Source organism: Lynx rufus, unplaced genomic scaffold (genome assembly GCF_022079265.1).
Source record: "Lynx rufus isolate CCGP_SWC_20201006 ecotype Redwood Valley unplaced genomic scaffold, mLynRuf1.p SCAF_1, whole genome shotgun sequence".
NCBI lineage: Eukaryota > Metazoa > Chordata > Mammalia > Carnivora > Felidae > Lynx > Lynx rufus.
In genome coordinates, this window is record NW_025814823.1 from 196,429,820 (window position 1) to 196,442,437 (window position 12,618).

The 12,618-nt window shown below is 53.7% G+C and overlaps 1 protein-coding gene across 4 annotated transcripts in view; it reads right to left on the reverse strand.

The window, feature by feature from the left end:
- NDST1 (N-deacetylase and N-sulfotransferase 1) overlaps positions 1-12,618 on the reverse strand; it is a 62,064-nt gene that overhangs the window by 23,669 nt on the left and 25,777 nt on the right. For all 4 annotated transcript variants that reach the window (XM_047092396.1, XM_047092411.1, XM_047092388.1 and 1 more), the window contains exons 2-3: positions 7,076-7,974; positions 41-535 (exon numbers count right to left, since the gene is read on the reverse strand). In XM_047092396.1, the coding sequence (XP_046948352.1) occupies positions 41-535; positions 7,076-7,588 (1,008 nt within the window). In that variant the 5' untranslated portion in view covers positions 7,589-7,974. The remainder of the gene's footprint in view (positions 1-40; positions 536-7,075; positions 7,975-12,618) is intronic.

Consider the following 12,618-nt stretch of genomic DNA (forward strand, 5'->3'; position numbering starts at 1 on the left):
GCGAGGCCCTGCCCTACGTGTCTGGCACCCCCGGCCATACCTTCACGTCCTCCACCTTCATGCGTGTGCCCTCCTTGCCCACAAAGATGTCGTCGATGTCCACCAGGATGTAGCGGTCCAGAGGCAGGGAGAGGCGCTTGCCGGTGAGGAAGGCCACGGCGTCGACAAAGACGAGCTTGTGCAGCCAGAAGTTGAGGTTGTTGCCAAACAGCACACGCTGGATGCCGTCATGGAGGCCCAGGTCCTGGACCACGGTGGCATGCAGAGCGGCGTGCAGGCCGGCGTCCGCGCCCAGGTGCGGGATGGACTCGGAGGAGCGCGTCTTGGCCAGCAGCACAGGCTCGTAGGTGGAGTGGTTGGACTGGAACACGGTCCAGTCCTCGCCGGGCAGCACGCCCTTCTCCACCTCGCTGGGCCGTGTCACATAGAGCAGCGGGGACTTGGGGTTGATGCTGCAGTCCTTCAGGCCCAGGTTTGAGTGCAGGAACAGGGGGAAACCTTTGAGCTGCGCACTCAGCAGGCTGTTCTCGTTGGCCTGTGGGGGGGGGGGGGGGCGGGGGGAGAGAGGGGGAGCAGAGCCGTCAGATCCAGAAGCCCCAGGGGCCCGCGGGATCTCAGGCAGGGACGGACAACAGTAGCGTCAACAGTATTCTCTAACATCCATGGAGGCCTTAGCCTATCCCTGGCCCTGTGCTAACCGAGCTATGCAAACCCGGCTCCACCCATCACGATAATATACTGGCTAACACGCAGGATGTGCTCAGCAAAGCCAGGAATCCAGTTCATGCACTTGGCAGGCAGGTGCTGTTAATCCTCATAGTGACCCCACGACGGAGGGGTCGCTGTCGTTTGCATCTTACAGATGAGGAGACTAAGGTCCAGAGGGTCTATGTAACTTGGCCAAAATCACACAGAGAGAAGTCTAGCAGTCGAGAGCCCAGGCTCTGCCACCGGACGGCCTGGCCGCGGGCAAGTTAGGTAACCTCTCTGTGCCTCCGTGTCCTCTGCTGTAAAGTGTGGCCAGCAACGGTGAGTACCTCATGGAGTGGTCGAGGATGATTCTGGCAAAGTGCTCGGGATGGGGCCAGCAGCATCACCAATTGCTCATTCAGTCCTCATACCAGCCTCGGGAGGCTTTATTATCCCACTTCATGGGTGGGGACACTAAGGCTTCGAGGGGGTGCTGCCCTCAGTCACACAGGGGCAGGAGTTGTCACAATGACCCAGCCAGATGATCTGCCCCTGGAGCCCACACACAACTGGCCACCAGGTTCCTCTGCCTGGGGTTTCCAAACTGGCTTGTGCCACACAATCCTTCACTCAGGAGAAATCTTGGATTGCCAATGTAGATGAGACCAAAGAGGAGGCGTCTGCTGGGGGTGCAGGCGCAAAGACACTCTGCCCCATAGCGTTCCCAACCCTCCGTATGCACCTAGTACCCGAGGCCCCCCCTTCACAGGAGTCCAGCTTCTTCTCCCAGGGCCTGGTGCTGCCCAGCTCCCTGGGATCTGCAGACAGTACCCACGGCACCCCCTCTCCTCTTCCCAAGACTCACACGCCATCCCTCCCCTTTCCAGCCACCTGCTTCTGCACATGGTACAGTTCGTCCTTGTCCCTGTGCCAGTTCCATTCGGTATTCTTGGCCAGACGAACTCCTGTTCATCCTTCAAAACCCAGTGCAAATGCCCTCTTTGCACTGGCCTCCCTGGAACCAGGTTAGAGCCTCATACGCAGCACTTTCACCTTGGCTGTTGCATTATCTGTTTAGGGTCTCTGTCTCACCAGCCTGCCCTCTCAAAGGCAGGAGCTACATTATTTCCACCTTTGGATCCCTGGTGCCCAAAACAAGGCTTAATACCCAGTGAGAGCAAACACGTGCTTGAGGAGTTAATTGGATTTTTAAAAAGAATAAAAAGGAGGGGCACCTGGGTGGCTCAGCTGGTTAGGTGTACAACTCTTGATTTTGGCTCAGGTCTTGACCTCACAGTTCGTGAGTTCGAGGCCCGTGCCAGGCTCTGTGCCGACAGTGTGCAGCCTGCTTGAGATTCTCCCTCTTTCTCTGCCCCTCCGCTGCTCTCACTCTCTGTCTCTTTGAAAATAAATAAACTTTAATAAACAAGTAAATAGAATAAAAAGGAACAGACAGATCCCTAGTACCTGGCACATGACAGTTTTTCAGTGTGGGTTTCATTTGTTATTCCATAACTGTTCACTGTGCCAGGTACTATGTTAAGTGAGGGATACAGTGAGGAAAAACAGACATGGCTCTTCGCCCTCACGAACCTTCAAGTCAAGCAGGGAAGAGAGACAGCAACCAAAATCGCAGAAGTAAGGATAAAGTTTCAGTGTGGCACATCCTACATAGAAGTTCATAGTTCTGGAAGAGTCCGTAACTGGCCACAGTCAGCTGGCTCAAGGAAGACTTCCCAGAGAAGGGACTTTTGAACCGAGGTTTAAAGAATGAGTAACTTTGGGCGCCTGGGTGGCTCAGTCAGTTAAGCGGCCGACTTCAGCTCAGGTCATGATCTCACGATCCGTGAGTTCGAGCCCCGCATCGGGCTCTGGGCTGACCGCTCAGAGCCTGGAGCCTGTTTCAGATTCTGTGTCTCCCTCTCTCTCTGACCCTCCCCCGTTTATGCTCTGTCTCTCTCTGTCTCAAAAATAAATAAACGTTAAAAAAAAATTTTTTTAGGGGCACCTGGGTGGCTCAGTCAGTTAAGCGGCCGACTTCAGCTCAGGTCATGATCTCTCGGTCCGTGAGTTCGAGCCCAGCGCCGGACTCTGTGCGGACAGCTCAGAGCCTGGAGCCTGTTTCAGATTCTGTGTCTCCCTCTCTCTGACCCTCCCCTGTTCATGCTCTGTCTCTCCCTGTCTCAAAAATAAATAAAACGTTAAAAAAAATTAAAAAAATTAAAAAAGAATGAGTAAGTATCAACCAGTGGGAAAGCTGGGGCTACATTCAAAGAACGGCAAGTGCAAAGGCCCTGAGGAAGGAGAGGACTCAAGGAAGAGCAAGAGGCCAGCAGGGTGATCAAGAGGGAGAGGAGGCAATGAGACAGGAAGGTCGGCTGGGGCCAGATCTGAGGACCCTGGAGGCTGGAAGCGGCAGTGGAAGCCATCAAAGACTCTATCAAAGGGTTTCGAACAGAGGGATGACAGGTTCCAATTTGCATTTTAAAAAGATCCATCTGGCTGCTGTGTGGAGAATGAGTGGGGTGGGTGGGGCAAAGCAAAGGGACACCAAATGAGGCTAGAGAGGAAGGTAGAGCCATAGGGAAGACCACCCAGGAGCGCTGGCCAGGGGAGCACTGTACAGGGATATTCAGGTGAGGACTGAGCCCGTGCCCCAGGTGGAGCTGCCTCTCCCCTGAGGGTTTCTTTTGCTAATATCCACCATGCAGAAGTGCTTTTTTCTAATTCCCAGAAAGGCTCTGCAAGGTTCTGGCCTTGTAAAATGCGATAAAGGACCTGCATTCAATTCTCCACATACCAGGAGTACCTGCCCACACCCTGTCCTGAGCCAACCTGGAGTGCTGAGACCCAACGCAGAGTCCCATCCTGACAGGCCACTCCGCCCAGCCCCAGGTCCCCAGGACCCCTGAGCCAGCACTGGCCAAACTACTTGGGCCATGTGGGAGCAAAGGCAGTGGGGCCCAGTGACATTTCAGGCCCTATCCGCACCTGCTGTGGCCTGGGAGGCCACACTGGACCACAGGCACTGGGGGATCCCATTTCAAAGCCCTGTTCCTGAGCTGATAGCCAGGCGCTGGCAGCTCAGCCAGCTGCCCAGCTGGGAGACATTGAGGAAGCGAGAAAGCCAAGTTGCTGATCGTCCACCCCAGTGGGCAATGAAAGGAATGGAGAGCAAGCCTCGGCATCACAGGGACTGGCCCATACTGTAGGCCTCTGCCCACCAGAGGGGAACCCCTCCTGTTCCTCAGCACTGAGGACCCGCTCAGGAGACACCAAATCTCCCAGTGGAGTCATCCAGGTAGAGGGAGGAAGGGCCCTGACCTGGGAGTCAGACTCTGATGGTAACTAGCTGGATAACTTTGGGACGCCCAAGGTTCCCAAGGTACCACTTCTGCGCGTCTCCGGTCCTCACATCTGTCGGTCTGTTTGCTCTGACATACTCACCTGTGGCTGGGTCGGAAGGCATGAGTGTGGTTGTCAATCTTGGCCCTGACTTACTTTGCTCTGTTACTTCAGGCAGCCATTTCACTTGCTGAGCCTGTTTCTTACCTGAAAATGAAGTGCCTCCTTCACAGGGTGGTTGTGAGAATTGCACACGGTATAGCCGGCAAAGCAATGAGGTCAGTGTGGCACATGGTAGGTGTGCGATAAAAGAGGCTGGGTAGCCCTTGTCAATCCTCTGCCGGGATGTGGTCAGCCCCAGGGCCCCTGGAGTCATGAGGTTGAGCTATGACAATGGCAGGAACCAGGGCTCCCATCCTCAAGGATCTCCTAGGGGCACAAGTTAGAGCCACAAGACAGACAAAGGTGACCACCAGCTGTGCTTGTTGAACAAGGAGATGGCAAGGCACAGCAGCTGCCACTTACTGGGTGGCAGACGGTGCCACCCGCTGTCATCTTCGACATGGCCCAGTGACGCGGGTGCCGTGATAGGTCCTGCTTTACAGATGGGTTGAATATCCTGCCTGAGGTCGCTCTGCTTAAAAGTGACAGAAAGATTGGAAGCAGGGTCTGGACTTTCCAGCTCCTACTCTTACACGGACCTGGGAATCCAGCACCAGTGGGAATTAGAAAGGGGGAGTCTCCAGACCTCGGGTCCACAAACCCTCTGGGTTTGCAAACCCAATGCAAACCCACTTGTACTGTGGAAAGAGCCAAAAGATGGAACCTGACCACCAGAGGGCTCCATTTGAGCAGAAAGTCCCAGGCCTCTACCTGAGACCAAGCAGGGGTCTTGTCTTACACAACATGGTAGGAAGAACACGAAGACTGGAATTTCCAGTGACCCCACAGTAAGAATGTGAGCGTGTCCCTGCTCCCCGGGGCCTCATGTTCACCTTCTGTGCAGCAAAGAACTGGGGTTAGACAGCACCCAAGCACTGGCACACCAACTGTGCTCACTGCCTGGTCCCCAGAGACTGTGGGAGTTCTGTGCGCTGATGTAATTTCTACTACATAAATGGCATTTGGGGCCCTGGACCCATCACAGTGTGATTAAGACTAAAGCCTCTACGGTCAGACTGCCTGGGTTCAAATCCTCGATCTGTACTTATTAGAGACATGAGGGTAGTCACGTTTCTTCACCCCTCTTTGCCTCAGTTGCCTTTTCTCTTAAATCAGGATGCTATCCACCCACCTTAGAGGATCGTTTGATGAGTGTTATAGGAGTTCATTCACATAAAGCACATGGACAGAGCATGGTTCTGGGTGAGCACTCAATAAATGTCAGCCATCGAGATGTTTTCCAGCCCTGGGGCTCTGAATCAAACTTAATGAAGTTCATGGCAGGGAATGGAAGAGTCCAGGGGAAAAGAAAAATCAGACAATGAAGGGAGCCTGAGGTTATGCCACTGTAAAGCCATAAACCAGGCCAGCGTTTCCTAGAGGCTGCTCTTTGAGATAAAGGGCTTTGTGATCAAGCCAGCTGGGGAACAAATCTCACCAGGTTGTTCTACTGCAGGACTTCTAAGGGCCTTCAATTTCTTGGCCCACAAAACCTTTTTTAGTGGCAGAGCATCCTGCTGCATTAATGCATGAAAGGACACACCGGGGGAACCCCTCCCCTGAGTCAGGCTCCTCCCTACCCCGAGCACAGGGCCCAGTGCACATGGGTGGCCACGAGTGCCTGGGGACATATGGGCACCCGTCAGCGGCTATGGGCCATTTCTGACCCACTCCTGCTCCTCTCCCAGCTCACGCCAAGCAAGAACCTGCTTCAGGACCTGTCACCTCTGTCTGGAAGGCCCTCTGCACAGAGAGCTATGTGGCTCCTTGCCTCACTTCCTTCCAGTACTTCGTCAAAGACAACCTTCTTGGCCATTCCATCCAAAACAGCATCAACTGCCCATACCCCTCACCCCCTATGCCCTTTCCCGGCTTTATTCCTTCCTGTACTTGTCACCACCTGCCACTTGTTTACTTGTTCGTTGTCTGCCACCCACCCCACCCCACTGCACTGAAATGTCAGCTCAGTGACAGCAATGAGGGACTCTGCACACTCTGATCACCATTATGTCCCCAGTGCCTAGCAAAGGATCTGGACACACAGTGAGTGCTCTGTAAAAATTTGCTGACTAAAGAGATAAATGTCCCCACGTACCTCCCTAGGGTCCCTACCACCCATCTTGAAGAGGAGAGTTCTCTAGCCAGAGCCCCTAGATCCCCCATCCAGCTGTTCCCAACTTCCTCCTCCCCACAGACAGCTTCTCCATGGCACATTCAGCAAGGACTCTGATCCCAGCAGTCATTCTCGGTGCCCCACAGAGCCCAGAGTGGTGCACCTGCCCACTGGGATTTCTTTCTCCTCTTTCCCCCAATGCAAAATGGCCCTGTTCCGGAGGTGCATAAAATGCCACAGCCCGCCACAGGCAAGAGGAAAGAGCACAGGATCCAGAGCCCAGAGTGTCTAAGACTGCATTCAAATCCTGGCTCTCCCACTTATAGGCTACCTAGCCTCAGACACATAACCCTCCTGAGCCTCGGTTTGCCCATCTGCAAAATGAGGACACACCCCATGCCTTGGAAGGACTGTCATGACGTTCAAGGGACCTAGCCTCTCCTACCTCACACCCATTCCCGAGGCTTCCTTTAGGCAAGCGCCTACTGTGTGCCAGGTCCCCGTGCGAGGCAGGCAATCCTCCTGCCATGTGCTCCTAATAAAAGCTAATACTTAAAAAGCATTTATTAGACACCAGGTACTATGTGCTCCAAGTGCTTTACATGTACTCACCCACTTACCCTTCGTGACCATCCTAGGAGGTAGGGGCTACCATTATACCCATTTTACAGATAGGAAAAGTCAGACACTCAGCTATGGAGCGTAGAAATGGGATTCAAACTCAGCCAGCGCTGCTAATGCTTGGGGACCCCAGCCCCTGCGTACCTTGAAGAAGCCGATGATGCCCACACCGTAGGCCACACAGTACTTGTCCAGCAGCTCCCGGTTCCAGGCGTCCAGGTTGACGTACTTGAGGATGTTCTCATAAATGATGAGGGCGAAGCGGCCGCGGCCCTTGTCGGTGAGCGTGGGCATATCACCCTTGCCCGGTGCGATCTCCGTGCGGTACTTGAAGCGGCTGGACTCCAGGATAGCCACGACCTCCTGGCCCAGCTGGGAGTAGAGGCTCTCCACAAACACCAGCACCAGTGGGTCCGTGCGGGAGGGGGCGGCCGCCTGTATGGGCTTGAGTGGCAGCAGGCGGCTGGGGGCCACAGGGGGCGGGTCCCCACAGTCAGGCTCAGGGGCATCTGCCGAGGGCTCCAGGCCCCGCTTCCAGCCATACAGGTAGTAGGCCGAGACAAAAACGCTGAACAGGCAGAAGATGAACAGCAGGAAAAGGACAGCCTGCGGGGACACGTGCCGACACAGCCTGCGGAGGCGCGCCAGGGCGGGCATCCTGGCCCCCAGACCTCGGCCTCCAGAGGCCCCTCTGCCCCGGCCACCCCCAGGCCCCACGCAGGAGGAGAGAGCAGAGTCGTCCACTGACCAACAAATTCACAGTCACTTAGCAAGCGCGGCCCTCAGTGGGCAGCAGGAGTGGGGGATCCGGGCCCCCGGCCCTTCCTCCCAGCCAGGGGCACAGTCCGCAGGCCGGTTGCGTTCCTTCCTTCCTCCGCGCGCCTTTATGTCACCATGGCAAACCCCCACGTGGTCCTGTGCACAGCAGAAGTGCCCCCAGGGCGTCAGGGCCTCCTGGGGGGGCTGGGCAGCGGGCCGAAGGACACGGGGCAGGCCCGGGGGTGCCGCATGCCGCTCGCTCAGTGGGGCCCACGGGGCCAAGGCTGTGGAGAGGAGAGGAGAGCCAGAGGTGAGAAGGCCGAGTGTGGGCTTTGGGCGTCCACTGACTGTGGACACACAGGACCTGACCTAGGTGGGTCCAACTCAAGTGCTGCTGCCTAACCCGGCTCTATGATTTCACACAAGCTCTCTCTCTGCCTCAGTTTTCCTCTTTGTGAAACAGGGTTGACGATAGTACCTGCCTCACAAGAGGCTCAGGGATTAGGTCCCTAATCCTAATGTGCATAATGCGCATAAATCACTGAGCAATACCAAGCATATGGTGTCCACAAGGGCGGTTGCTATTTATTAGAATTGCACGAGCCCAACACTAGAGCTAGCAAACTCCAGATGCAGGAAGGACAGAGTGAAACAAACATGTGCAAGGCCTGGGAGCCAGAGGTGGGGTTCTGAATCATGGCTGAACACCGCATCCTCACCCACACAGTGCTTCCCCACCCATTTCTCTGTCTGAATGGGCCTAGCAGCCTTATCAGGCAGCCAGAACTTGGGGTTCCTGGGTCCTCCTCAGCCCCATCCCCCGCCCAGAGCCTCCACCTGTATTAATCGCACTGCAGAGTAAATGAAGACCACACACCCACACCCGGTAAACTAAGGCCCCAATTTCCTCATCCCAAACAGCAGCCCCTATACCACAGCCTTCCAGGCTCCCTTAAACATAGTGGAAGCAGCTACTGAAAGCTAGGAGGAGAGAGATGGGGATGGGACAGAGACAGAAGGTGTGAGGGTCTCAGCGGACACAGCCAGGGAGTGAATGTAAGCCTTAGACCTGCCCTAAGGGGTGAAGATCTTAAAAATCCCTCCCAGGCCCAAGATTACACGGTGCCCTGGGGGTGGGTCCAGCATACCAGAGACCAGACAACTGCACTTCTAGGAACTTATCCTAGAGGTTGTAATTTCAGAAGTGTGTAATGATTTCCCCACAAGAAGACAAAGCCCAGTGCTATTTACAATAGCAAATGTCCAACAATAGGGGATTGCCCTTAGCAATTACAGTGCAAGCATTAGATAGAAGCCCAGGCAGCCACTTACAACATTTACAATATGTGGAAGAAAGACATTTACTGACGTAGAAATATAGTTACCACACATGTTGTTAAAGCAGAAAACACTTGTAAAACACTATGCATGGTCATATTTCTGTTGAAAATTGTTATGCATAAGCCAGAAACTGGTACTAAATCCATACAAACAAACAAACAAAAAGCCAAAATGTTAACAAGGATTATCTCTGAATGATTTTTATTTTCTTCTCTGTTTCCTATTTTTTTTTATAATAATCACTTACTATTTTTGTGAAAATAAGAAAACAAATGGTTTTATTTTTTTAAAAATTTGTTAATGTTTATTTTTGAGAGAGAGTCAGAGACAGAGAGACAGAGAGACAGAGCATGAGCGGGGATGGGGCAGAGAGAGAGGGAGACACAGAATCTGAAGCAGGCTCCAGGCTCTGAGCTGGCAGCACAGATCCCGAAGCAGGGCTCACACTCGCGAACTGTGAGATCACGACCTGAGTCAAAGTTGGACATTTAACCAACTGAGCCACACAGGTGCCCCAGAAAACAAATGTTTTTAAAATATGTGCTCAGGGGCGCCTGGGTGGTCGGTTGAGTGATGGACTCTTGATTTTGGCTCAGGTCATGATCCCAGGGTTGTGGGGTCGAGTGCCATGTGGGGCTCCATGCTGCTTGAGATTCTTTCTCCCTCTCCCTCTGCCCCTCCCCCACTCTCACACACTCATAAATATATAAATAAATAAATAAATAAATAAATAAATAAATAAATAAAGTGCTCATAAGCAAGAGGCAGGACTATGAAATGAGGACATGTCTAGGCCACCAGTGTTGCTCCCAGTTCTGCCAATCACATGCTGTGTGACCCAGAGCATACCCTAACCCCTCTCTGGGCTTCCTGCCTGTTAGAGAGGAGCTTGGGCCAGATGTTCTCTGGGGGCTCTTCCACCTCTGATATTCATTCTTTAATTCAGTCCCAGTCCCTACTATATATCAGCACCACGGGGAACCCAAGGCAGCCAAGAAAATAGGTTCCTACAATGCAGGGGGACGAGTGTAATAGTGGGGGAAGGGTGTTTGAGAGAACTCAGGGACACTTAACGCCCCTTGAAGCGGAGGGGGAGGATCAAGGAAGGCTTCCTGGAAGAAGTGGTTCCTGAACTGACCAGAAGAACAAGTACAGTTGACCAGGGGTAGGAATGGGGAGAAACGCATGCCTCCGCTTGGAGATAAGGGACTGTGCAAAGCTTTCCAGGGACTCCTTGCAATTTCAGCTGAGAGCAGGGCAAGAAGGAACAGGTCTCCTGGGCGGAGGCTGGAGGGCTGGGGTGACAGTCCTATTTATTTCCAGGTTGCAACTGCGTCCCTTTTCCCACTGATAAGGGCAGTTCTCTGCCCTGTGGCCACAGCTAGCCCCACCTCTTGGCTTGGGGCCAGCACAGTGGGTGGGGAGGTACAGCTGCCTGGATGATGCCCTGCCTGCCTGCCACGCCTGGGGACACCTGCCCACTCCAGCCACCCAACCACACTTCCCCTGCAGGCCTAGGTGCTGTGGTCAATGGCCCTTGGTCTATTGCGTTAACAGACTTTCAGCGTATGTGTTAACGATGCAAGCAACAGTCTCAGGCATCTAGGGGTCATAGACCCCTGTAGGAATCTGACAACATTTTCCCATAAAAAATATGCATAGCTGCTGAAAAATCTTGTAACAGTTTCAAGGAGTCCAGACCCCATGTCCCCAAACCTGTCCCTGGACCTGAAGTCCTATGTTAAGAAAGCCTCATGGTTACACGCAGACTGGAGCTTCATTCACACCCAAGCTCAGTCGCCCAGCAGCTGTGTGATCTCGGGCAAGTTATTTAGCTTCTCCGTGCCCCCACTTTCCTAATCTGTAAAACAGCAAAGTTTAACACACTCTCATGGTTGTGAAAATTACACTGAAAGCACAGAGACCACGCCTGGCACACGGCACTGAATAAGGGTCAGCCGCTCTTACCAATCACTCCAGTTGCTTCCTCAATGTAGGCACAGTGGGGGTATAACTGAGCCCACAAAGCCTGAACAAGCCAGCTCCAATGCTCTCTCTCAAGTCTCTGACAGCCAGTCCTCAGAATCCCAAACCCCCATTTTCAGAGGCCCTGGCTTTTCCCTCGAGCCAGATGGATGAGCAGGGGCCAGACGGTCAGAGGCCAGGAGGCCAGAGAGAAGGCATGGCAAAGCCCAGGCCCAGGAGAGGGCAAAGAGAGAAAGAGAGGGGGCCAACCAGCCCCTGTCCCCAGAGAGGCCAAATACTCTGGGGTCGGGGTGGGCAGAGGGCTAGATGCTTCGTGAGCCAAGTGCCAGCCACCAGCATACTGGTGAGAAGGGCCTCCAGCACTGTCCCCCGCTGCAACCTTCTCAAAGGCCTGGCACCAGCCATTCAAAACCTTCCACACCCACCTGCATTCCAGAGCCCCTGTGGCTCAAGGGATGGAGAACTGGGGGGCTTCTAATCCCCTTGGAGCCACCAAGTCCTTCAGGACAGCTGGGGGCTGAGGCCTCAACACTCCCCCTGCTGCCCAGGGCCTGCTTGGGTCTTGTGGACATCACCAGCAGTTTTCCTAAACTCCAGCCTCGCCCAACCAGTCACCAATCTTGGTCATGCATCTAGGCCTTTGCTAATGAAGTTCCCATTGCTGGAATGCCTCCCCCTTCCCCTTGGGACACTTACTCATCCTTCAAGACCCCGGTTCCAATGTCATCACTTCTCTTAAGTCATCCCTATCCACCACCCCCTTTCCTGCTCCCAAGTCCCATTCCTCAGGCTTTCACGGGCCCCATCCCCCTCCATAGTGCCGCACAGGAAAACCAGGACCCTCGAGCCAAGACAGGATGCAAATGTGCATTGCTTGGCTTGCACAGCTTTTTACTTAAATTTGAGATCAGTTATCAACATTTTAACATCACGAGACTTCACATAAAAGTTAGGACTTCTAACTTCTCTTTTAAAAGAACATGTCCAGGGGCACCTGGATGGCTCAGTCAGTTAAGTGTCCAACTTTGGCTCAGACAGGTCAGAGCCTGGAACCTGCTTCGGATTCTGTCTCCCTCCCTCTCTGCCCCTCTTCCACCTGTGCTCTCTCTCTCTCTCTCTCTCTCTCTCTCTCAAAAGTAAATAAATAAACTTAAAAAAGGGGGGGGGCATGTTCAGGGGACCTGGGTGGCTGTCATTAAGCATCTGACTTCCGCTCAGGTCATGATCTCATGGTTGGTGAGTTCAAGTCCCACATCAGGTGAGCACGAGCTCTGCTTTGGGTGAGTCCTGCTTCTGTCTGTCTGTCTCTCTCCCTGCATCTCTCTCTCTTTGCCCCTCCAGGGATTCTCTCTGCCCCTCACTCACTTGCACCCTCTATAAATGAATGAATGAATACTTAAATAATAAAAATAAAAAGAGCACGTTTGGCTGACACTGGGCACGCATCCCCAGAGGCCACCGTCAGCTGAGGTACGCATTCTCCAGTTAACACAGTCCCATAGTCGACCTCCTTCCTTCATTTGGCTTCCCGCCCAGTCCCTGGGTGCACCTGAGTGTGAGGTCCATGCAGAGGAGACTCCAGGTATTTCTATACACAACTC